The 27085-nt window shown below is 38.8% G+C and overlaps 1 protein-coding gene across 1 annotated transcript; it reads left to right on the top strand.

Moving 5' to 3' along the window:
• Nucleotides 1-2701: 2701 nt before the first annotated feature.
• LOC138370081 (pseudouridylate synthase RPUSD4, mitochondrial-like) lies at nucleotides 2702-16077 on the top strand. Its single transcript, XM_069333943.1, has 6 exons — nucleotides 2702-4587; nucleotides 7983-8138; nucleotides 10285-10404; nucleotides 12150-12274; nucleotides 12569-12718; nucleotides 15595-16077. Exons 1-6 carry the CDS (start codon nucleotides 4047-4049, stop codon nucleotides 15805-15807), a joined length of 1305 nt encoding a protein of 434 aa, XP_069190044.1. The 5' UTR covers nucleotides 2702-4046; the 3' UTR covers nucleotides 15808-16077.
• Nucleotides 16078-27085: the final 11008 nt, after the last annotated feature.

The raw sequence follows: 27085 nt of genomic DNA, 5'->3' as shown, positions 1-27085 counted from the left end.
TCCTCAATGCACATGGTAGGGAGATTGTCACCCTCCGCAACGCGTTAACCAGAATATTATGTATCCCATTTCAAGGTAGAAGTTTTCTTGCTGAGCTGCATCAAATGTTATTATAAGCGCCTTGGGATCGTGGGTCTGCCCCCTGCTAGTTTCCCATTATCATCATTGATTTCTGTCTATTGTAAGTACATTGGGTGGGGTCATGATTAGGTTCTTTTTAAGGTTGTTAATGGCGTCTATAATAATTAATGCAAGTCATTACAGGACTATGAAAATAACAACCCATCCTCCTCTTTAGATAGTACTTATAGTAACGATGTGGACTATCGTATTATATATTGACGTAATTGATAATTGGCAAATAGAATTTGGACAAACCGAAAAAGGTTTTGTATTTTGCTAATAAACCTGACCTAACTTAATCATCCTAGGCTTGACACACGCTGAGGCCTAATATAGCTACAGATATGTCCTATACAAGGCATTGTTTCGGTTTTAGCTTTATTTTTTCTGAACTCTATAAAGTGAATTGAAACCAAATTCTAATATCTAATTGTCCGTTACGTTAATTACGTTCCTGATAACAGAGATGGACTTAGCTGTTGGAATGATTTTTGTTGCCCGGTGTTGCACCTCCAGAGCAGCTATGTCTTTCTAAAGATGAGGTCTCTATGCCTAGATACAGTAATCCAGGTGGGGGCGTACCAGAGACTTATACAATTGAATGACTACCTTCTTTTCCTTAAAGGTAAAGGAACGCTTGATTATTCCAGGGTTTGGTTAGTTTTTTGTTACTGCCCCTTCCACTTGATGTGCAACTTTCAGTGGATGATGGATTCTGACTTCAAGGTCCTTTTCTTCATCAATCTGTTGTAAGCTAGTGTTAATTCAACTATTGATTTAATCTGTTGATTTAATCTGTTGATTCAACTGTTATACAGTTGAATCACTACCTTCTTTCCCATCAAGTCAGTGGTACGCTTGATTTTTCATAGGGTTGTGTTAGCTTCTTTTACTGCTGCTCCTACCTGTTGTGCAACTTTCAGTGAATGTGGATTTTGACTCCAAGGTCCTTTTCTTCGTCAATCTGGTGCAAGGTAATGTTATTAATTTGGTATTTGTAACGTAGGCTGTTATGCCCCATATTCATGGTCTTGCATTTTTCAATATTAATAAGCATTTGCCCGTCTTCTGATCAGTTGTGGAGTTCATGTAGATTTCTTTATAAGGTTCAATATCATTCTCTTCCCACTTTACCATAAATCTCGCACAACCGAGAATCCCGGACGGGACAGAAATGATTGGGCACATTTTCTTTCACCTAATGCCTATGTTCACCTAGCAGTAAGTAGGCACTCAGAAGTTAGCTTGTTGTGGGATTGCATCCTGGACGGGGTCAGTAATTCGACCTTTGGGGGGGGGGCTCGATATAAGCCTAACGTGTATGAATACACGTTACACGTTCAAAAAGTCTTGATGTAACACAAACAAGGAGCAACGGTTTTAAGCTCAACAAGCCACAATGTACGACTGAGAACAGGAGATGCTTCTTCACCCACAAGGTTATTAAAAAAAAACATGGAACCGCCTACCCGCTGAGGACGTAAATGCCAAAAAATTTTTAACGTTTAAAGGCAACTGGGGGATCTTCAACAAGCTGCCGGCTTCATGTCCTCGCCGAGGCCACAAGTGTTAGTGACTCTCAGGTAAACTTAGGAATGCACTCTGGCTTCCAGTCTCCCGACACAATAAATTTATTATTATTATTAATATTCTCATCTAGGTCATATGTATATGACCAATGATCACAATGGTAAAGTTGTTTGGCTTGGGTACATGAAGATTGGGAGATTGGGTAGCACTAGATTCAGTGCAATTTTAAAGCAATAAGGTAGAAAACTGAAGATAAAATTTGGTACTTTTTAGTTTTGTTTTTGAATGACGCAAAAGTTGGACAGTTTTTCAATTCATTAAGGAGTGAGTTCCATTCCTTAATGTGGTACCTTGTCAAAAGCTTTTAGCAATATTTATACAATCAATGTACTTTCTCAATCCAATGTACCTTTTTGTATATAAATAAATACAAATATATAAATAATACAATAATACTATAAGTACTTTTTTTTTTTTTATTATTATTTTCTACCACAGACGTGGCCACACATTTACAATGCTAACCAGAATATATACATTTTCTTCTGTCCTCCATGGACAGGGTTAGAGAAGTGTTAAACATACAGTTCAAGGGTTTATTGAACACTCAACCACAGAAGGTGATTCGGTGCTTTTGAAATGCTAAGCTAACCTACATACGTAAATACAAAGATACACAGATTTACGTACGCCCTACATAAAGTATTAGATGTGTCTTTTACATAGTGTCATTAATGTACATTCACAAAGGTGAAATGTAATTCTGATCAGCTTCCATATTTGCTTTATACCCATACATATACATACACACACACACATACACATACATATATACACACATACATGCATTCACATACATTTGTCTCATTTACCCTGACAGGGTGAGGTAGCTGATAAAGAAACTAGTGTGCAATTAAGCACTTAATCACTGAAGGTGATGAAGGTGCTTTTACAAGCTCAACTATAAGTACTCTTTATGAGGATTGTCTGAGTGCTTTACACTTCGGCGTCCTGACGAAACTTACATTTACGATCTTTGGATTCCGTCAACAACAACAACACCGGGTCTCACTGTCTGGGCGCATCCGATCCCTCGATCGTCGTCGCCCCTAAATCAACACAACAACATCTGTCTCTTTACAATTCACTCTGCAGTCATCGGGAGGACAAACCCTTCATGCAAATTGCACCTACTATCAAGAAGAAGACAATCCACACTTTTCATAAAACAGCAACATTTGGATACTACCGTTAACACCACCCCTCATCTTTGCCATCCTAAGTCCATTTCTACTTAAAGGTCTATTTTTCTTATTATCCTTATACAAATAGAAGACATCGATAACTTCCAACATCTGCCAAATTCTGAACATTGATGCGCCACCGAAAGTGCCGTATCCATCAACATCACCACTCGTACAGTCATCAGGAGGAAAAACCTGCATGCAAACTTGCATGTATTGCGAAGAAGAAACTGTGAAATAGGCTTAAATACGGACTTCGTCTGTCGTGGTTCTCGGGAATCTCACGATGCTACTGAATACTAGACGAATGGGCATTTTGCTTCGAAATAGAGGGTTTGAAATTCACGTCGATACGAATCGTTATTTGAGAACACAATGCACAGCCCTTCTTCCCAGAGGATATACGGATTACGAGAGTCGACGATCAGAAAGGGTGCCAAGTGCTAAAACTTCGTTGTGTTCAGTAGATGAGGAAAGTGGAAGGAATAATCAGGTACACAAAGATACACGTTCTATAGAAGAAGTTGATCCAGTTATACTGAAATATACAAATATTTTAAATGAACTACGTAGCTTTGAAACAAATACAGACAATGTTCACCCAACCAACTTCGGTAGCATTCGATTTGACAGCGAAAATGTGGTAAAAGTTCATGGACAGTATGACAGTATTTATGGTCCAGACATGCAGGAGAAGCTAGCAATGCTGGAAACTAAGACAGACGAAGGTGAATATGTAACTGATCAAGCAGAAAACGATCTTTATCGGGCGAGCGAACCATTTGTTTCACAATTAACTTCTCCAATGTCACAAGAGTCATTTGTATCTTTAAAAGAAAACACAGCAGATATAAAAAAAGAATCTGAAGTGCTAACAAGCACAAGTGAAGGATTGGAAGAGTATAGCAATGATAGCAATTATGTGGATAGCTTGTACTTTGGCTCAGCCCATATAATTGTTCTAAAACCAGTATTGTTCAGAGTGCAGAATTGAATTATATAAAACCAGCCAATAATAAAACTGTTACTACTGGTAATCTTAATTACGTGGATGAATGTGTATTTGGTGATTTTGTATCAAGAGGTGATGCAGCTGTACACACACAAGAACCTTTAACTAAAAGTGATATAAAAGAAAAGCATTATCAAATGACTGAAAGAGAACATCTAAGCAAGGATGACGACTTAAGTTACATTGATAAAGTTTTCTTTAATGATTCACTAGATACCTATTCAGAGAATCAAACATCCACTGTTGAATTATCAGAAGTCAAAAGTAACGTGGAAAATCATTTATTTAATAAAAGAGCACACACTAGAGAGACAGACCAAGAATTTTGTAGTAGTTCAGGAGAAACTATGGGCCTTGGAAAGAATATTACACCAACAATTCTTCCACATCTAACAGAAAACCCAAAGGAAAATGAAATATTGGTCGAATATCCTGTCAACCCAAGGGATAAAGTCAAGCCTAAAGTTAAAAATGCAGAAACGGCACCAAAATCTGCTTTTGAATATGTTGTAAATATGAGAAAAGATTTACATGAAAAGAAGCATGGTACTGAGATGGATGGAAATATGAAAAAAAGCTATAAGAAAGTTTTAAGTCTATTAAGTGTGAAGTCACAAGAAAAGTTTACCAAATATGAAATTTTAAAATTGCTGAAGACAAGTGTAATATATGATCAGGGTAAGTTTTAACTTTTGCTTAGCATTTTTTGCATATAATTATCCTTAATTAAAAAAGTCTTAATTATACAACGAACTAATATATTCTAATGCTTTCCTATTGTAGGGTAGCTAATACTAAAAATGTATCCTAAATATTGTATATAGTGAAACCTTATTAAGATATTGTATGGGCCAAACCCACTCTGAACTTTAAAAATGTCCATCCTTTGAACATTTGAATTTTTTATAGTGCGTTCAGTCTTTTATAGTATTATTTTTGTATTACCTTCAAGTGATGTACTGTATAGTCAGTTGTATTTTGATCAAACTTATAATTGCACACATTAATGTAAATAACAATGAAAAAAACAAAATTATTTCTTTCTAAAGTTTCTCAATCTGCCACTTTGCCTCATTCATTTACAATTAATCAACTACAGTATACATGTTAGAGATAAAGTACTGTATAAATAATTCTTAGTGGGAAAATTGTGTGTATTGTATAAATTATAAAAATAATAAATAATAATAATAATAATAATAATAATAATAAATTATAATAATAAGTAATATGCAATCTAAATAGAAAAAATATCAATATTGTTTTTTGAGGTAGATGGGGTTAGTGTTCCTTGGGACTTGGTTGTTCCACATGGAGCCATGCTTAGTATTTGTTATTTTCTTATTCTTCACAGTCGTATTTCTCCCCATCCTGTGAAGTGCAGTACAACCTTGATTCTTTGATACAACCTGAGTGAAGTACAACCTTGATTCAATGAACTATAAGGAACCAACCCCAGTTCGTTGCAGTGAGGAATTCGCTGCCATCAGAGATGTCTCCAGGATGTATTTCACTTAGTGAATTTTTCATCTCAACCTATAATATACTAGACAACTACCAAATAAATATGTATGCAAAAAAAGTTACCTGAAATTACCTGAGGGCCACCAAAAATAGTAGCCTAGATGAGGACAGGAAGCCAGTTGTCAAAGGTCCCCCCCCCCCCCCATTTGCCCTGATAATTTTTTTCAGCTGGATTTTAAAATTTAACAAGAGGTTTGACATTTATGGCTTTGGCAGGTAGGCAGTTCCATAGGTTTATAACCCTGTGGGGTGAAAAAGCACTCCTGTTTTCAGTCCTGCATTGTGGCTCGTTGAGTTTGAAACCATTGCTCACTGTCTGTGTCACACCTGACCTTTTGACAAAATTGTCTGGATCAACATCCTCCAAATTGTTCAGTATATTAAAGGTTTTAAGGAGATCTGCCCTGTCATGCTTGGTTTGCAATGTTGTTAGTCCTGAGGCCCTCAACCATTCCTGGTATGAGAGTTGACTTAGTTCTGAATTTATTTTTGTTGCTCGGTGTTGTACTTTCTCAAAAACAGCTATGTCCTTCATACTTGGATTAGGTCTCCATGCTTGGATACATTAATCCAAGTGTGGGCATACCAAAGATTTATACAATTGAATCATTAGCTTCTTTTCCTTCAAGTCAAAGGTATGCTTGATTATTCCTAGGGTTTGGTTAGCTTTTTTTTTACTACTGCTCCTACCTGTTGTGCATCTTTCAGTGAAAGGTGGATTTTAACTCCAAGATATTTTTCTTCATCAATCTGCTGCAAGGTAATGTTATTAATTTGGTAATTGTAGCATGGGTTATTATGCCCCACATGCAAGATCATGCATTTTTCAATATTAAGAAGCATTTGCCAGTCTTCTGACTATTTGTGGAGTTCATGTAAATTTCTTTGTATTGTTCATTATCATTCTCACTTCCCACTTTATCATAAATCTTAATGTCATCTGCAAATTTGATGATGTGGTTTGTAATATTTTCATCTATTAGTAATGCTAATGTCTTCTCAGACATAATAATATAGGATAAAACCCACACTTGTGTAATATGTGAAATTTTTGTGAGGATACACACAGAAATCACAATAGCATGATACATCAAATGAACAAATCCACAAAGGCTGTGATGAAGGTTCGAACCTTCGTCCAGGATGATCCCAGACGCGCCTCAGTCGATTGCACCACAACATGGTCAAAAGATCTTTTGACCATGGGGCTCAGAAAACCATGGAATGGGGGATTGGGCAAATGAGCCCGGGTGCATGGAGGAATTATTTAAAACCCCAGTTTGTCTCTCAGAAAGACTGCAGGATTCGTGTGAGAGCAGTTGTGCTCATGGTTGCAATTCTTTTGACCATGTCGTGGCATGGTCAAAATTAAGTAAAATTCATGTATACAGTACTACGTACATCCACCGGAAGTCCTTTGTCTGAGTAGTTGGTTACCGTTTCCAAAAATATGCGCAGGTTTGTAAGGCAGGATCTATTTTTAACAAACCCATGTTGCGTCGATTTTACAAGATTGTGCGCTGTATGATTGAGAATGATTCCCGCCCATAGGATTCTGTCCATGAGCTTGAGGATGTGTGATTTCAAGCTGATCGGACAGTAGTTTTCTGCTGAGCTCTTTCTGCTTTCTTGAAAATAGGGTATTTTGGTACAATATTTTCTGAAAAGGAGTTTCAGTGGTTGGCATACTTCCTCTACCAGTTCCTTTATGACTTTGGATTGAATTCCATCAACATCTGGGGCTTTTGAATCTTTTTAGTTTGTCAATGCTCTTCCTGATTGTTGCACATTATGGGTATAGTATATCTCTTAATTTATTTTCTTCAACTCCATTTAACCACATCTAGCTTATTCTTCACATCCCCAGCATCAAAACTCATTTTCAAAAGGTAGCAGGGGCCATACCTGTGTGAACAGAAACCTTGCCAATTCAAAATGCTTTGTCATATGAAGGGCAAAAATGAAGATAACCTGTCTGTAAAGAGACTCGACCCCATCTAGCACATTTCCTATGCTCAAGCCTTGAAACCTCATTTCCAGAGGAAAAAGGGCCTATATTTTTCTGAATGAAAATCTTCAGTATCTGGAAATAAAAAAGAACTATAAAATTTGGATTTAAATATGTTCACTGGCTCTCCCAAGGCCCCCAACTATTTGTTTTAATGTTGCTTGTGTCTGTGAACTCAGTCCCAACATCTTAAGCAAATGCACACATCGCTCTCTTCATGTTCGTCGAATCAGGTAAGTGAATCTGGCATGGAAAGTGTGTGCTCCAACTAGAGATTCGCTGAAACAAGGTTCGTTGAAACAAGGTTCCACTGTACTGTAGTCTGCCTCAATTTGTTTCAGGGTTGTCTTCCCTTGTGTCAGCTTGTGTTTCTTGTTTCCTCACCAAAGTTATCTTCTCTGAGGCTTTAAGTGACCTATATGTAGGGCTTCTTTTGAGTTACCCCAATGTCCAGGTAGTACTTGAGACTTGGTCTACAAGACAGACCTGTTGATAGGAGTTGATTTAACTCACTGTGTATTTAATTCCTAATATATTTCAGATGATATTGTTGGCTTATACAAACCATATGGAATGACCATGCACAGTGGAACTAGCAATCAGCAGCATATCCTTGCAGACTACCTCCCAGATTTGGCTAAACATTTAGAAACTGATGAACTGTACCCAGTGCACAGGCTTGATGCTGGTACCACAGGTACAGTATCCTAATTTATTTTAGTTATATAATTATAACTGTTAAACTTGGACTTCCAGTTCAAACATTTAATAATTGATGGTTATGTTTAATATACGTAATGTAAAATTAAATTTTTTTACTTGGTATGTTATGTATTAGTGTACAGTATTTGTTTAATTATTTCTCAAGATATTTTCCTGTGTGACATGTACAAATTTTCATTACACATATACAGGTATTTCAACTAACAACAATTGCTAAATTATAAAAAATAGAGGCTTACTAATCTGATCATATCTTTTATTTATAAGGGATTTAACATAAAACATACATAAAAACATAGGAAATATTACCAGTACAAAAGTGGACGTTGTAAGAGAAATCTGGATAGTTTTCTTCACAAAGTGCTTGACCAACCGTGCTGTGGTGAATATGTAGGCTTGCGGGCCGCTTCAAGCATCAGCCTATTAAACCAAGCTCTCACAAGTCAAGCCTGGCCCTGGCCTGGAGCCAGGCTTGACTTGTCCATGCAAGCACCAGCAGGGGTGCTGCTGGTGGATGAAGTTTCAGGTAACCACTTTCCATAAGATTTGACATGATTCATTTGTCTCAGCCTCGGGCCCTTGGCCCCTCACTTCTTTGCTTGGGCATGTGGTTCCACACCCGAGGAAGTCGCACAGCTGTGTGGCACTTCTTTTCTGCCCCATGTTGTGGGTCAGTTCCAAAGCCAGACTTGCTGCCACCATGGAGGCAGAACGGTGTTCAGTCTGCAAAGGTTTCCGAGGGGGATGCCTGGTTTCCTTTTGAACCTTCTTAGATTTTAAATGTCCAGGCTGTAAGGATGGTGTCTTTGGTTGGGAATGTTGTATATCTACCTTCTGAGTTGGAGCTTGTTACTTCCTTGGATTATATATATATAGGTGCAATTCATTGTTCCATATGAGTTGGATGTGTCTGTGCTGTAAGGTCACTGGTTCGGATACTTAAGAAAGTTAGACATTCTTAATGGACTAACATTAGTTATAGTTTATTAGCTTTATTGAAAAAGTTATGGTACAAATTGAAAAAGGCAACATTATTTTATAAAGTTACACTGAAAAGGTCCTGTGCATGCAGTACCCATGAAGATATTAATTAAAGCCTGGCAGTGTCTAGAGTTTTTGTTGCTCACAAAGTCTGAGAATACCCTAGTGCCATCTCCAGGGAAAATGGGTATATCACCCATTTCCAACATAGTTACTGTTGTATAAACTTGTGTAGCATGTTTGTACTACAGTATATCAAAGTTTGTGTGTCAACAGGAATTTAGATAACTATCATCAAACATTTTGCACTATTCGTCTACACTATAATCTGGTATCAGGTCACCCATAATTCGAGTTACGTCTAGCTTCTTGGTCAACAAGATGTTCAAATGCTTTGGTGTCGTAATGAGCATAATTTTCCTTGTAGGTAGTGTGGAGTCTGCTCTCCACTGTCTTCCTTGTCTTGTGCACAAAATTATTCATAGCCTGACTGAGGGGCCTGACAGCTGAGTAGACAGTGCTTGGGATTTGAGGTTCCAGGTTCGATCCTCGGTGGAAGCGGAAACAAATGGACAGAGTTTCTTTAACCTTGATGCGCCTGTTTACCTAACAGTAAATAGGTACCTGGGAGTTAGACAGATGCTACAGGCTGCTTCCTGGGGGTGTGTAACAAAAAGGAGGCCTGGTCGAGGACCGGGCTGCAGGGACGCTAAGCCCCGAAATCATCTCAAGATAACCTCAAGATAAGAAGATAACCTGGTGCATTGTTAGTGACATGCATGGGCCCATGGTTTATAGCTTGGCAAGAAACATTTTGTTCTATTTAATGCTTAAATTTGTAAGCAGTGCCCAATTTAAGATTTTTCTTTTAATATTCTGCTCTAACTTGATATTTGTAAAGAATATTATGATATGGTCTATTTTTGGACTTTTTATTTTTTTTGTCTTCAGTCCTATAAACATTTTTGCCATTGTCTCCATGGTGAATTACATGCAGGCATGTATATTACTGTCTCAAATATTTCAAACAAGCATGAGATATATATACAGTAGTACATAATGGATATATATACTGTATTCTGTATTGTACAATATGTACATGGCATGATGTAACTATAATAATATCTATGCTGTTCCAGGAGTGTTACTGATGGCTCGTACTCCTGCCATGGCAGACACTTTAAAGAGAATGCTTAAGAAACATCAGATCAAGAAGACATATTGGGCCATCACAAAAGGTGTTCCAAATCCACTTCGAGGTAAAGTACAAGCAGGGTAATTGTCAAAAATTAAGAGATTCCTTGATCATTTTACCCTTAGTGTGATTGTTCTGTGAAGTAGGCCGCCTATATGACCAATTCTAAAAATATATTTAAATTGTTTAGCTTTGTTTTGTTTTCCAGATTGATATCTATCACAGTCAAACAACATTTACCTGATATTTTTAGAACAGAAGCTATTAAATGAGTCAAATTTTTGTGGTCATATTCTAAAAACCATGGGCTCTGAGGTTATGAATAGCACATTAATTTTCATTATAATACTGGAAAATATATACAGTACAGGCAATGATGATAATTATGATCATGATATGAGAAAATTCACCAGGGCTGTGAGGTGGTGCGAACCTACGACCCCGGCACTGCCAGTCACGTACCCTACGCAACTGACCCTGGTGGATTTTCTCATTGATATATATCACATTAGTGTGATTTCTGTGTATAATCATGATATCTAAAAGTTTATTTAATATATAATCTTGCAAGAAAAAGGGCATCCTCTTAAATTGTTATTTTTAATGACCTTTGCTTTGGAAAATAATTGAATTTTTATTTGCCTAAGGAGTGAGGATTAAAGAAGAGAACTTTAGTATCCACTACAGTATTTAAAAAAATTGTCTTTCCATTAAAATATGATACAATGTACTGTACAGTATTATATGTTCAATGGGATGATATTTACCTCAAGTACTGTACAGATATTTCCTATGTGTTATAGGAATATCATTAACATGATGTCTCAAAAAAAATTATATAAAAGATTTAATTGTACTTGGGCAAATAGTCTTTTAGTGGATGTATTAAATATGAGCAGCATTAACTCCTTGACATGCCTTTCATACATGCCATATAATTAGTCACAACTTGGTCTTAATGGTTAAGAAAGAAACAGTCCTCTCTTTCTTTAGAATTTTTTTTTCTAAATATATCCCACAAACTATATATTGCTTTTCAGATCTCTTGCCAGGTGCTCATAAACAATTAAAAACGATTCTTTTTTTGTTTTTTTAATCATAAAACATTTACTTCTAAAGTTGGAAAAACTACCGTAATTATTTTAGTTAGGCTGTTGTGAGATGAAGAAAAGTTGATGACGTCATATTCTGAAAGTTAATTTTCAAGTAAACTTCTGTATTTGTAATAGATTTCTGGTTATCACAGATATCTTCCTTGTCCATAGCAGTCCTTGAAATTTTGCATAGCTTCACCATTAATGTGCAAAAGCATCAGTAAATGGGTGACAATACACCTAAGATGGTGCCATTTTTTTTTAATAATGCCTAGGAAGGTTGCTGATGCTTTTAGGAGTTTTGGTTAATATGTCAAACAATTGCCAGAAGTCTCAAGTATCAAGTGACATCCAAATAGAATATTTAGGAGCTTTGAATATTAAGAGGCACATTAAATCATTCACAAATGGCAGGAACACCATGGATCAGTCATTTGAGAATAACATGAGCAGGTTAAGGGTTAAACATTAATTAAGGATAAAAAACACACACCTGTGTATTTGTGAAATTTATGTAAGGAATGTACTCCATATTTGAAGTCTTTTTGCAATCTTCTGAGTGCTTTATCAAGGTCTGAGTGTGTGATTTGGATGAGACTTACATCTCAACGTCTAATCAAATCACACAAGATGTAAGTCTCATGCGGGTTTTTATCCTTTGTTATTATGTCTGTGAGAAGAAATTACCATTACTAAACATTCATTGTCATTGTAGGTGTGATTGATATACCAATATCAGAGGGCATGATTGAAGGAAGGCGTCGCATGGTTCTCTCACCAGTTGAAAATGGAATAAAATCTTCTAAAAGTAACAGCCATTTAGCTGTTACTACTTTCAAAGTGAGTATAGACAGATAAATATATAGTACCTGAACCAGTTGTTAAGTCACATTAGTTTCATTTTAGTGGAATACAAGTGGTATTAAATGTCCTGAAACATGAAATGTGGTTCATGTTTCCTAAGCAATGGTCAGTTTACCCTACTATTAATTGCTAACAATGTTTCATTTATATGAGTAAAGAAAAAATCTGGTAGCAATAAGATAATTTTTTATTGGATATGTATCCTTCATCCTAGTTTTAATAGCTGCACATTATGTCTATACACTAATATAAAATTGCAATTATTCTTAGGTACTAGCAAGGATCAACAGTGCATCTCTTGTTGAATTGTCACCAATGACGGGAGTGAAGCATCAACTTCGAGTACATCTTGGCTTTGGACTATCTTGTCCTGTGCTGGGTGATCACAAATATTCACACTTTCAGAAGATGACTCCTCAGGTTAGACACATTTTCTTTTATTTGCATGGAGTGATCAATATTTTTTTTACCCCTTTTTCATTGTTCGTAAGAATCAGATCTAATATAGCTTCTTTTCTGTGTGGCTCTGTTATCTGTTGATTGAATGAAAATTTGTCTGAAGGTCTGAAAAAGATCTCTGACTTGTGTTTGGTTATTTCCAGTTTGATTGTGCGATATAATGTTATCGTCTATTATCCTACATCTTAAACTGGGTAAATTGAAGTCTCCAAGGAAGATAGTATTCTGCACAGGATTTTCTGGATTTTATAGACAATTTTTAGAATCTGTTTTGTAACCTCAACAGATGCATCTGGAGGTTTGTATATTAGAATAATAACAAGGCTTTTGTTCTCCAACTTGACTCCAAGCTCCCCCCCCCCCACACATTACTATATTTATGGAGTTTAATTAAGAGCTCTTTGCATACAAATTTCTCCTTTACAGACCTACTCCTCCATTGGACATTTATATTCTATTGCATCTACTGTATATAAATTATATAATAATTCACTTTGTATGGGGACAGGAAGCCAGAGTGTATTCATACACGTTTGGCTTTTATCGAGGCCTCTATAACCCACCCACCCCCACACACACACACACACACAAGGCCACAAGGCCAAATTATTGACCCTGTCCAGGATGCAACTCCACAACAAGCTGACTAACTTCTGAGTACCTACTTACTGCTAGTTGAACAGAGGCATTAGGTGAAAGTAAATTTGTTCAACCATTTCTGTCCCGCCCAGGATTCGAACCCAGAATTCTCAAATGTGCATCAGAACAAACCCGACTGTACTACCAGGACCCTGGTAGTACAGTCGATATGTTGGTATCCAGATTTTACTGTCCATATAATCTGTTAAAAAGTTTCTGTGACTGCTTCAGACATTCTATTCAATTCTATTAGTAGGCCATTTATGAATGAAATGTTGTCTCCCATTGACTATAGGCCTTGTATGTTGGCAAATATAAAGGCATTTCCATTTTGTGTACTTCAAGCTTGATGGGTTTATTTACATCTTCATCCCAGTACAGAGTGTGCATTTTCCAATTTATTTAATTATACAGTACAGGGTATTTCATAAAATTTTATCTATATATTTTAACATATACCATTTGTACCTATTATATTGTGCAGATTTAGCATGCATTATATTTATTCATTGTTATATGTACATTTAAATCATGGTTGTAAGTTGGGTTGTTTCCAAGCTGCCTCACATTTAAGCAAGCCAAATGACACTTTGTTAAGCCTTGGATTGTGGCCACTCTGCCTGTGCTCAAAAAAAGTATTTGTTCCTTTAAAAAAAATATCTAAGATTCATGCACACCAGGATGAAGTGTGGGTAGTCATTTAGTTTGTAGACTCATGGTGGCACATGTTAAATTTAGCCAACTTGCCATGTAGGGTGGGGACTTTGATGTTTAAGCTAGATTTACATATACAGTATCTGGTGATCATCACCAGAGATATCATGACAAACAACACAAAAGTAATCAATAGATACATTGAATATAGAAGATCAGACATTGTGAAGGCACTGCACATCAAACAAACTGAGCACACTATCAACAGATGGCTAACACTCTGCCATCTTCAAGGCCAAGACGAAATATCTAACATACTGTAGTGCCCCAGCCATCATTGAAACAGGATATTGCAAAACTGCATGGCCTTATTGGACCATAATGAGGTGCTTCACCATATTCCTGGTTATATATTTAGCTGCTCTAAACTTTATCATCTTGTACTATGCCTTTGAAAATGTTGACAGGATCAACAAACTGCTTCTCTTGGCCTCAAGCCATAATGAAACTGTGAAATGAACTTTTAAGAGTTAATTTTTCAGCTTCCTGCTCAAGTGAAGAAAAACATAAGGAAAATGGGGATTTGTGCTAGAAACATTGATCTTGCCCAGTTAAATTTAATCTTGTGTAAAAGTCTCACTCGATTATCTTTGGCTGTACTGTATTATAACTGCAGCCGAATTAAAAAATACTGTACATATTGGCTAAAATTTTATAAAATGTAATATTTATGCATTTCATGCAATCTTGAATTACCAGTACAGTACAAATTTTAAACAATTATGACATTGTTGGTAAAGTACTGACAAGATGACATATTATGAAAACCAGTGAAAAAAAGAACTATTGACTGCCTAAAGTAATTAATGTATTATGGTGATTCATGTTAAACCCACTTGTGTAAAACTAGGACTCGGTTATACCTACATTAGTAAGTACCGGTATACGAGTCTAACTATTTCCCACATTTGAATTATTGTAATCAGTAAAATGCAGAGGCACACACAGTACGGTACCATCTCGCTCATTACTTGGATTCTTTGTTTATCTGTGGTGCTCATTTAATGCCCTGTAAAGGGAGCCGGTCGACTGAGCGGACAGCACGCTGGACTTGTGATCCTGTGGTCCTGGGTTCAATCCCAGGCGCCGGCGAGAAACATTGGGCAGAGTTTCTTTCACCCTATGCCCCTGTTACCTAGCAGTAAATAGGTACCTGGGTGTTAGTCAGCTGTCACGGGCTGCTTCCTGGGGGTGGAGGCCTGGTCGAGGACCGGGCCGCGGGGACACTAAAAGCCCTGAAATCATCTCAAGATAACCTCAAGATGTACTTTGAGCCTTGAATCAGTCTTTCATCACACCTGTAGTCATGCATCACCAATAATATTGAATGTTGTAAAAATTCAGAATACAGTATTTCTTAAAAGTCAAGGTAAATGTTTTGTCCTTAATATTTTGTTATAGTTAGTACATATTTTTAAGAAGAGTCTTCCAGTCCTCATAATTGGTTATTTTTCTTTAAATTGTTTATATCTCCCCTTTCCCAGCGACTTCCTGGAGATGTCTTGGATCTTCTGAAGATGAAGCAGAGTAAAGTCAGAGATTTACCAATGTTTCTCCACAGTCGATCTGTTCTCATTCCTGAAATTGCAGATGGAAGAAATGTATTCATTTATGCCAAACTTCCAGCATTTTTCAACAAAGCCTTATCTCTCCTTAAATTGAACAGACACCATTGTCAAGTGAAGTTTGATAACTAGGACCCCTGCATTTAATATTTTAATTACATGTAGTGAATGTGTATGTATGTAATGCAATTCAAAATACTGTACTTCTCAAGCTTTGGGGGCCAGATGCATGCTTGAGATGGAGCAAGCATTTCCTCCCTTATAATGCTTAAACACACACTTAAAATTCCAAAGTTAATTAGTATTTCCCATGGTTAAATGTCTCCTTTACATTACAGTACTGTATTTATGTATCAAACTAGGATTAAATTAGTAAGTTATAATTATATAATTGGCATTATATTGTTTGTTTTAGATTACCCCTGTTTATGTGTACTTCACTTGTGACAACAACATTATATTTGATATAAGGTTTTTGTAACTATCATGGTTATTTTTAATTTCCAAATTCGTATCACATACGTAAATAAACAAATTCATAAGAACATAAGAATAAAGGTAACTGCAGAATGCCTTTTGGCCCATACAAGGCAGCTCCTATTTACAGTATAACGACCCAATCCCACTCATACATGTCCAACCCATGTTTGAAACTATCGAGGGACCCGACCTCCACCACGTTACGCGGTACAGTAATTGGTTCCACAAATCAACAACCCTGTTACTGAACCAATATTTACCCAGGTCTTTCCTAAATCTAAACTTATCCAATTTATACCCAGTGTTTCGTGTTCTGTCTTGTGTTGATACTTTCAACACCTTACCAATATCCCCCTTGTTATGCCCATTCATCCACTTGTACACCTACCATGTCCCCCAATTCTTCGCCTTTCTAGAGAATGAAATTTAAGCTTTGTCAATCTTTCTTCATATGACAGGTTTCTGATTTGGGGGATTAACTTTGTCATCACATGCTGGATGCGTTCTAGTAAATTTATATCCATTCTATAGTACGGCGACCAAAGCTGAACTGTATAATGTAAATGGGGCCTAACCAGAGCAAGATACAGCTGAAGAACAGCACCAGGCGTCTTATTACTAACTCTACGATTAATAAATCCCAGTGTCCTATTTGCCTTAATACGAACATTTATGCATTTATTTTTTGGTTTTAAATTCTTATTAATCATAACTCCCAGATCCCTTTCACAATCCAACTTCGCAATCTCAACACCATCTAGCTCGTATCTTGTAACTATCATCATTACCTAACCTCAAAACCTTACATTTGTCAGCATTAAACTACATCTGCCAATCTTTTGACCATTTCAAAATGCTATTTAGTTTGTCTTGAAGTGATAGCGAGTCTTTTTTCGTGTTTATTTCCCTCCCAATTTTTGTATCATCGGCAAATTTGCAAATATTGCTGCTCAAACCTGAATTCACCAATATATATAAATAATAGTTTACTCCCCACATTGAAATACTGAAGGCTTAGTATTGCAAACAGTGTGGAGAAGTTAAACAAAACACAACAGTGCGGAGAAGTCCAGCAAAATACAACGGTGCGGAGAAGTTAAACAAAATACAACAGTGTGGAGAAATTAAACAAAATACAAATAATACTGAAGGTGTTATTAAGGAATAATACAAATAATACTCTACTTGCTCCTCCTGGTGCAGGTGGAGAGGTTAATCAAAATACAACAGTGTATAGAGGCTAAACAAAACACAACAGTGTATAGAGGCTAAACAAAACACAGCATAAGAAGAATAACAATTACCCCGAGTTATTATACACAAATGTTTAAAAAAAGGAGCATGTTATTGGAATAAAATATCTCGCAAATTGTTTTTTATTGCTGTGCAGTATCACATGAAACATGTAATAGCCAAATCATTTTCAATATTTAATTGTATGTAGTTTTCAGTTATATTTTAAGTGTGCAAAAATGTGCGTGTCTTAAAATTTTTCAAAAACAGGGATAAAAGCAGAATTCTTAAATATTTATCTACAAACCACCACTGTAAACCCTGAATATCAAAACAAACAGCTGTACTCAAACATGAATCAGATCAAAATTCCAGGAAAATTGTGAATGAGACCATTGCTTGAGAAAGAAAAGTGAAGCTATTCACAACACTTCAATATAAGCTAGATTCCTGATAAATTTTCAGACATCAATGAAGCGATTCAAATTCATTTCAAGAACACTCCATCCCTAGAATACATCTTCACGTAGCCACAAACTTTATCACCAGAGCACTTCTTCATGCAGCCACACACTCCACAATTACTAGAATATCATCATCATCACAGCTCCTACGTATTTTCTCATTCATGCAGTCACATTAGTGTGATTACTCTCTGACTAGAACATTTCTTGATTCAGCCACACCCTCCATCACTAGAACATTTCTTGATTCAGCCACACCCTCCATCACTAGAACATTTCTTGATTCAGCCACACCCTCCATCATTAGAATACGTCTTGATGCTGTCACACCCTCCATCACTAGAGCACTTCTTGATGCAGCCACGCCCTACATCACTAGAACACTTCTTGATGCTACCAAACCTTACATCAAAAGAACACTTCTTCCCTCCTCACTCGGTCCATGAAGGAGTGACTGTTTCTCTACGTTTTCTTGGTTAGTAGCTTCATAGAGGCCATCTAGTATCTGCCAGACATTATCTCTGATAATTTGCATGTAAATGTATTTGTGTGGTAATGCCCTTTTTGTCCTTATACAACTCTCCATTGCCACTGACATTATCCCACACAAGTGACGCAACTACCATGTATCATGTATGTAGCACGCCCCTCTTGGTGTAGACCCCTCCTGGTGCACGCCCCTCTTGGTGTAGACCCCTCCTGGTGCACGCCCCTCTTGGTGTAGACCCCTCCTGGTGCACGCCCCTCTTGGTGTAGACCCCTCCTGGTGCATGCCCCTCTTGGTGTAGACCCCTCCTGGTGCACGCCCCCCTACAAATGTAGACCCTAGTGTAGACCCCCTTCTGGTGCAGGCCTCTCATGGTGTAGGCTCCTCTTGGTGCAAGACTCCTCCTGGTGCAGGCAGGCTCCTCCTGGTACAGGCTCCTCCGGGTGCAGACTCTTCCCGGTACAGGCTCTTTCCGGTACAGGCTCCTCCTGATACAGGCTGCTCCTGGTACACGCTCCACTTGGTACAGGCTCCTCCTGGTATATGATCCACCTGGTACAGGTCCAATCACTTGGGTTGGACGGTACAGCGACGGTCTCGCATCCTGCGGGTCGGCGTTCAATCCCCTACCATCCAAGTGGTTGGGCACCATTCCTTCCCCCCCCCCCCCCCCATCCCATCCCAAATCCTTATTCTGATTGATTGATTGATGAAGATTAAGCCACCCAAAAGGTGGTACGGGCATGAATAGCCCGTAAGTGGTGGCCCTTTTGAGCCATTACCAGTATCAAGAGCTGATACTGGAGATCTGTGGAGGTGCGACTGCACCCTGCGTGACTGACGGGAGATGTCTCCCGTATGTGCTTATCCTGACCCCTTCCCAGTGCTATATATGAGAGTCGTAATGACTTTGTGCTTTCTGCTGATAGTTCCCTTCCCTTCCTGGTGCAGACTGCTCCACCCACACACCTGCGGCTAAGCGACCTTCCTTTCGTCACCACAATCACCTAGTAATGTTGTTATCGTTCCATTGCATTTTGTTCCTCTCCTCTTCTTTTTCTTAACCCGTTCTTCGTTTGTTGATGTCCCGATGCACGCTGTTGCTGCTGCTGGTTTAAAACAAAATTATTATAAATTGGTAATTGTACAGGCAGAACAGTGTCGCGAAAATTAGCTTCCGATAACTTTTAAAATACTGTTTAGAAACTATGTGACGACTCCTGCTTTGTTCTAAGCCTGATTTCCCTCATCACTGGGGAAATGTTCTCCCAGCTCCACTTCTCTCTCTCCCTCCTGCCAGTTCTCTCGATTTGCCCAGCGTAAAAATGCAGTGTTTAGCCTAACTATATAAGCGTCAAAATGTAGTCGACCCAGCCAAGCTACCAGAGTCCGTACTCACTTGGCTCAGTTAGCGTCAATAATTTATTTATTTATTTATTTATTTATTTATTTATTTATTTATTTATATATTTATTTATGCATATACAAGAAGGTACATTGGGTATGTGAGGATACATAATATGGTAATTACAATCTTGTAAAGCCACTAGTACGCGCAGCGTTTCGGGCAATAATGCGGTGTTTTAAGTTTCCCAGAACAATCGGAAAGTTTAACGGTGGTTACGATTGCGTAAAAAAATGCAGTGGGTTCAGTAAGATGACGGGTTAATACCGACTGACTATAATAATAATAATTATTATTATGTTACTACAGAGGGGGTACCCGGCTGCGCCCGGGTCTCTCCCTCTCTCTCTCTCTCACTTCCTTATTCCTCCCTCTCCCAATCTCCCCCTCTCATTTTTTTCTTATTCCTCTCTCTTCTCTCTCCCCCTTCTTCCCTTTCCGACCCTCTCCCACTTTCCCGACCTCTCCTCCCTCAAAATCCCCTCTACTCCTCCCCACCCCTCTTACCCCTTCTCCTTCCATCATTTCAAACATCCTCCTCTCCCCGTTCCTTTTCTTTCTCTCTGTCTTCCTCTGTCTTTGTTTTGTGTGTTGTGGGTGGTCGGCCAGTGGGAGGAGCCTAGCGGTGTGAAATTGTAAACAATATATAATAGGTTACGGTGAGAGTGGTCACGTGACTCCTGTTGACCAATTAGGTGAAGATCAGCAGTATAATTGTTGACGTCATAACTAGCACGAGGCCGGCACCGTGATAATGTTCTTTTTACTTGTTAAAAACGCAGATGATAATACACATTATAGTTTTTCTTGGGCTCTCACCACCTCCAAATCATTTCATGTACGAAACTTTACTTTAAATAATTTAACAAATTCGCTACTACTCATATGAAGCCATTTGTTAGCTTAGTCTGTTCATACTGGTGTCATAACCCCCCCACCCCCCATGTGTTTGCTGTGTATGGAGAGACTTATATTCTTCATTTCCTTTCACCTGCACGTGAACTGAGGCAACCCAAGGGCTGCAGCTCCTGCCAAGCAACGCTTATATCTGTATATCTCCAAGCATATATGCAACTGAAAACTCCAACTAAAACTGAACTCTCAAACTGAAAACTATTGATTTGATGAAATAACTAAGTTTTCATGAATTAATTGTTTTTCGACTACCTAACCTACCTAACCTAACCTAACCTAACTTTTTTCGGCTACCTAACCTAACCTAACCTATGAAGATAGGTTAGGTTAGGTTAGGTAGAGTTGGTTAGGTTCGGTCATATATCTACGTTAATTTTAACTCCAATAATTTTTTTTTTACCTCATACATAATGAAATGAGTAGCATTATCATTTCATAAGAAAAAAATAGAGAAAATATATTAATTCAGGAAAACTTGGCTTATTAGGCAAATCAAGCCTTGCATAGTAGGCCGATAAGTGCATTCTGGCTACTAAGTACGACATATATATATATATATATATATATATATATATATATATATATATATATATATATATATATATATATTTATATATATATATATGAGGATGATATAGACAATGCATCGCTCCTTTAAAGAAAATGTTTCCAAACATAACGGCAAAATTTAAACAGCATGACCTTATTCCGCCAGACTTATTATGTGGCAACACACGCTCTACCGAGCCACTTTCCACCGCCTCTTTGCTGCAAAATCTCTATATATCACGGCCCCTTGCAAATCGTTATACAGTATTGACGGAGGATTAGACTAAAACCTTTCCATTACCAGTTGCTGCCCCACGTATTGGCCCTGTGCCCACCACCCCGCCCTCCATCTCCTACCTTCTCTGGTTCCCTTAATAGCTTCCTGCTATATGATGATTGCTCAAGTCCACCCACCTCCACCATGTTTCCCCTTACTCCAAAACACAAGAATATATATAGCTCAATACATACGGAACACCAACCTCGTGCAACCCACACGTGCGCCAAGCGCAACAAGAGGAAAATCCACTCCCCAACGCTCTCCCAATAGTGCAAGAAGTGGGCTTCACAAGAACTCCCATCCGCGTCCATTTCACCAGATTATGGGTGTCAAAATCCCCTAACTGATACTCCCGCAGGATCTCTGATTCCTTCATACGCATGCATCGCTCCGCCACATGCATCGCTCCGCCTCCCACCATTTCGCATGACTTTGACCTGTCCTCACTCCTCGAACCATAAACAGCCGTTGGAGCATAACAGAGCGACCTGGAACTATAACAGGATTAACAGGCGTGGGAGTACATCAGTTAACCCTATTAGTCGTCAACCCCGTGACGCTGCACACATTACATCGTGCCCCAGGCGTCCACGCCAATATCTGTATGGATCACCTAGACATGTCGGGATTACCTAGTCGTATTGGTATCCGTGAAAATTAAATTGCAAAGAACTATAAAATGAGAAGGGAATCTTCGATTTCTGCTTGAACACATAACCCTCTCTAATAGGTAAGAAAGGTTGCATACAGTCTATCTATATCCTCGGGAGATTGGGATCAACACTGCTTAAGAGTAAAATGAAGTGCAAATATTATGAAGAAACCAACGGACACTCCATCAACCACTATACGTTCTCTACTGTAACAAGGAACATCATACATAATGAAAGTAACATTTGAAGATGCATTCAAAGTTCCGTTTCTTAGAGTCTAGAACTATAATAACACAAATCTCCAAGTGATAAATACAATTTTGGATGAACTAATAAATAATTCATCTAATAAAGATCACTTTTTCAAGTTAGGTGTTTTTGTTCTGTTGACAATCATTTGTATCTTGAGTACATGGGCGAAGCGCTTCAGGAGGTGCGCTTCGAATACGGGAAGTGCCAAAAACAGTTTTCTTCCACAAAGATATTTACACAGAGGTGTACCCCGCTTCTTGGTGTATACACACTGAAAGTTTACTTTAGTCCTGGACAATGTTCGGGACTAAGGTAGCTTGCCAGGTGATCAATAAGCAGTTGTGGTAGCCTTTATAACCTTCCATACATGAATAGGCCCTAAACCCAACGCCAAATCAATTCAAGAAACGTTTATATACAACTTGTGAGCAATTTATAAAGTGCTTTTAATTTATTTGTGAGAACGGTACTCGATTGAGTCACTTTTTTAAGGACGGGGTGTACTAACAAATGTTTGTTTTGTACAATAAGAGGTCGACGACCCCTTATCTCATCCCACGCAACCTCCTTATCACCTGTTCCCTGTGTGTGCATCTTTCCTGCCTCATTCACCTCCTTTACTGTCCTTCCCGGTATGTAGCTGTGGAGCACTTTCCTCTTTAGCTGATATGTCGTTGTCAATGTTTCTCTGAGGCCCTTCTTATTCTGAGATACTCACGCCCGGCCCTTCTCAGCTTCTCTATACAGTATTTCACTGTTGGAAATTATATATTTCTAACGATGTAAAGTGCAAGCACACACACTCTCTCTTTTCAAAGGCAGAGTGAAGTGGATACAATTAAATTAGCTGGAATAACCAAGAAGGGTGAGGTTAAATAAGGTGAATGTATCAATAGGCGTTCTGTAGTTTCCTAATCCTTGTACTCATACATCGGCTGGGGCAGTGTGTACTGGGTATACTGTCTTGATCTTGAAGATGTAGAACGTACCTGCGTGAGTGCTGGCTATTAATGGTTGGTTGATATTGCATCTATGGATTATTTCGGTGTTGATGGTTAGGATATCACTGGTGGTGAGCTGGTTATGTGTAGAAATGATACTTTCTGTGATGGAGCCTTGTTTCTGCATTGTTAGGCGAAATGAAAGCGATGTTGTTGTCTTGCCTATATACTGATATCGTTGGAGCTAACATGCCCGAAATGGACATGTGTGGAAACAAAGACGCAAGTCGTCTCTTTCAAAGCATTTCGCTTGGTGTCGGGAGAGTTCTTGGTGCAACCCGTCCTCTTAAAAAGAACGTCACTTTTGGCTCGTATGCGCGATATGGCTAAATTTGGACGTAATTTGAAATGAAATCCACTCACAAAAGTGACGTTCTGTTCCGTTTTCTAATTGAGCCGTCCGGCATACGCGCAGAGGTTATAAGAGGACACTTTAAATTAACGTTTTTCATAACATTTTGAAACTTTATGAGAATTTCCTGCCCACCTAACCTATCAGAGGACCCTTAACTTACTGTTGTTGAAAAAAAAAATCCCAAATTTATTTTCATATTTTTTTCAATTTCAAATTACGTCCAAATTCGGCCATACGGGCAAACGGCCAAAAGCGACGTTCTTTTTAAGAGGACAGGTTACCGAGCAAGCTTGCAGTCTTCTTGCTCTTGTAGTAAATTGTCAACCCTATCTGGTTGGTGTCGATACACGTCACGTTTCTATCAGTAATATCTCTCAGGACTCTGCAACGTTTCGTGAGCCATGGGCATGGGAAAAAATGTTCTGTGGAATAGTTTAAATTAATATGTGGAGCAGATCGACGCTGAAGTGTTGGCTGTTTCATCAGAGGATATCTTTGTCATATCTGTTTTCTCTATTGCCGCAGCACCTGTGGCGCGGTGGTAAAACACTTCCCCCTGCGCTTCGCAAGCGCTTTGGCCAGGGTTCTTATCCTGGACGGGGAGGTTTTACAGTTAATCCTTAACTATAGCCTCTGTTCACCCAGCAGTGAATGAATACCTGGTTGTTAAACGATTTGGCGGGTCGTATTCCGGGAAAAATTAGGATTAAGGATCTGCCCGAAACGCTATGCGTGCTAGTGGCTGTATAAATATGTAAGAACTCTTGTATATGTAAATAAATACAAATAAAATAAAAATATCATATCCGGAAAACTATTTTTTACTTGTCTTGCTTTGACAAACTAAAGTAAACTAACCTAACCTTCTTAGGTCTAATACACGATATATGAAGCCTAATGACGTAACTACACTACTCACAGAGATCACACTAACGTGATGCATCAAATGAACAAATCCACAATGACGTACATATGTGTGCTATACTAGGCCTAGGAATATTTAAGTTTGTGTTTTAGCTTCATTTATTTTAAAAGAATTCCGTACTAGTCAGTACACGACTATATAAAAGCTAAGTACGTACGAATTCGTGACTATTGACGATAATCACAGTAGGTAATATCTAAACAGGAGGATCGGGTTGCCACATCTCAAGGATGCAGCCCACATAGTTACCTCACTGTCTAGCTTCCATGGACGTTTACTGTTTACTGCTAGGTGAACAAAGGCATCAGGTGAAACAAACCCTGCCAATTTGTTTCAACCTCGGCCTGGAATTGAACCCAGTCTCTTTGGACTACGACTTCCGAGCGTTGTCCGTTTAGCTGCCAGGACCCGTGTGTATTCACCTAGTTGTACCTGCCAGGCGCTGAGCTTCGCCTCTGATTCCGCCTTTCAACCATCAATCATCTGGTGTAGAGGTTCCTAAGCCTATTGGGCTCTATTATATCCACATTTGAAGCTGCATAGGGAGTCTGCCTCCACCACATAACTGCATTTCATTTGTTAGCTATTCTGACAATGAAAAAATTCTTTCTGATGTCTTTGGCTCATTTTGGTACTAAATTTCCACCTGTGTCTCTGTGTTCGTGTACCACCCGTGTTAATTTATCCTGTCAATTCCTCTGATAATTTTGTAGGTGGTAATTATGTCTCCCCTAACTCTTCTATCTTCCAGTGATGTGAGTTTTAATTCCAATGGTTTTTCTTTGTAGCTCATACCTCTCAGCTTAGGAACTAGTCTGGTGGCACACATCTGCTCCTTCTCCAACTTCCTTTTGTGCTAGACTAGATATGGACTCTACGCCAGAGTTGCATACCCAAGGATTTATCTGATATACGTGGTATACAAGGTTCTGAATAATTTCTAACGCAAGTTTCCAAAGACTGGTGATGGTGAGTTTGTTACGTGGTGATGATGACCGTGGTAGGTAATGATGGTGACTGAGGTGGCTAATGATGGTGTCTGTGGTAGGTGATGGTGGTGGTAGCTGTGGTAGGTGGTGATGATGACTGTGGTAGATAGTGATGGTGACTGTGGTAGGTGGTGGTTTTGGTAGGTGCTGATGGTAGCTGTGGTAGGTGGTGATAGTGACTGTGGGTGGGTACCGAGACGGTTACGACCAGAAAGTGCTGACGGCTGGGGAAGTAGCCTAATGACGCATCAGGGCCCCCACAACCTCCGACACCAACTATCCCATAACGTTTCGTGATTTGCTAATCCTATAACAACCCCCACATGGACAGATTACTAGTATAATATCAAAACACTCAACACCGTCGTCAGTGTTGACTGCCCGAGTGTTACAGGTCATAATGGAGCAGTTAAGAAACAGGACCATTATCGAATGGGTAGCTTGAGAGTTGGGATGTTTGCAAACAGCGTTTATACTACCGCTAGTCTGCCTTCCACAGGCTTTTCCGCAGTCGACTGTGAGCACAACAACGAGTGAGTATTGCCTATCCCTCAGTGGGGAAACTTTCATTTAATTAGTTTATTATGTGCACCCCATATGCCTATCCTGTGAGCAGAGGTGGAATTTTACAGAGGCACACATATTGGGATTGGAAACTGTGACGCATTACTCACTGGGCTTAGCAAGTTATTACATTGATGAGCTAGTTAGTTTGCTAACGTATGTGTGGTGAGTTCACTAACTGAGGAATTTGACATTCTAGTTGAATAGGTGTCTGGTTGGGGGAGGTACGCCTCGCACCCATCCAGTGGGAGGTGAGCCCCACACCTACAGAGGGTGGTAGGAGGGTATTTTATCACTTCTCAGCCGTCCAGTGGTAGTAACTACAGTTAAGGTGATCACACCCTCACGGGAATATCTCTCCTTATAGAGATATATAATCACCATAATCACCAACAGCCCCAAAAGTTGTGACGTGTACTGCTGCAGGCACAACCCGTCCTAGTAATACAGCGGCGCATTTTGACGCATACTTTACCCAAGGCTAAAAATTCGTCGTACTAGAAGGAGGACAGGTTGTAGTACGTCAGTTTCTTGTCGTTGTGATACCTTAGGAGGACGGGCTTGGTGGCAGGCGTGTATGCTTGAAGCATGGATCGTGTGACGCATGACTGCATGCGTGACTCTGCTTGCCTCCTCGTGACGTGACCTCATCACGTCACGAGGAGGCCCCAAGTTTCAGGGAAGAGTGACGTGAGCGTCGTAGAAGCCTACTCAGGCTCCAGCTTTGTCAACACAAAACTATGGATAAAAAATTAAATCGTCTAAATTTAGGAAAGTCCATTTATAGCGTCTCGTAGTACATTTGGCTTCATTCTAGATTCATAATCGGGTAACCCGGGTTCGATTCCCGGTCGGAAG

The sequence above is a fragment of the Procambarus clarkii genome, chromosome 30 (assembly GCF_040958095.1).
Source record: "Procambarus clarkii isolate CNS0578487 chromosome 30, FALCON_Pclarkii_2.0, whole genome shotgun sequence".
Lineage (NCBI taxonomy): Eukaryota > Metazoa > Arthropoda > Malacostraca > Decapoda > Cambaridae > Procambarus > Procambarus clarkii.
Note: the sequence above shows the minus strand (reverse complement) of the source record. Positions and strands in the feature narration are given on the sequence as shown.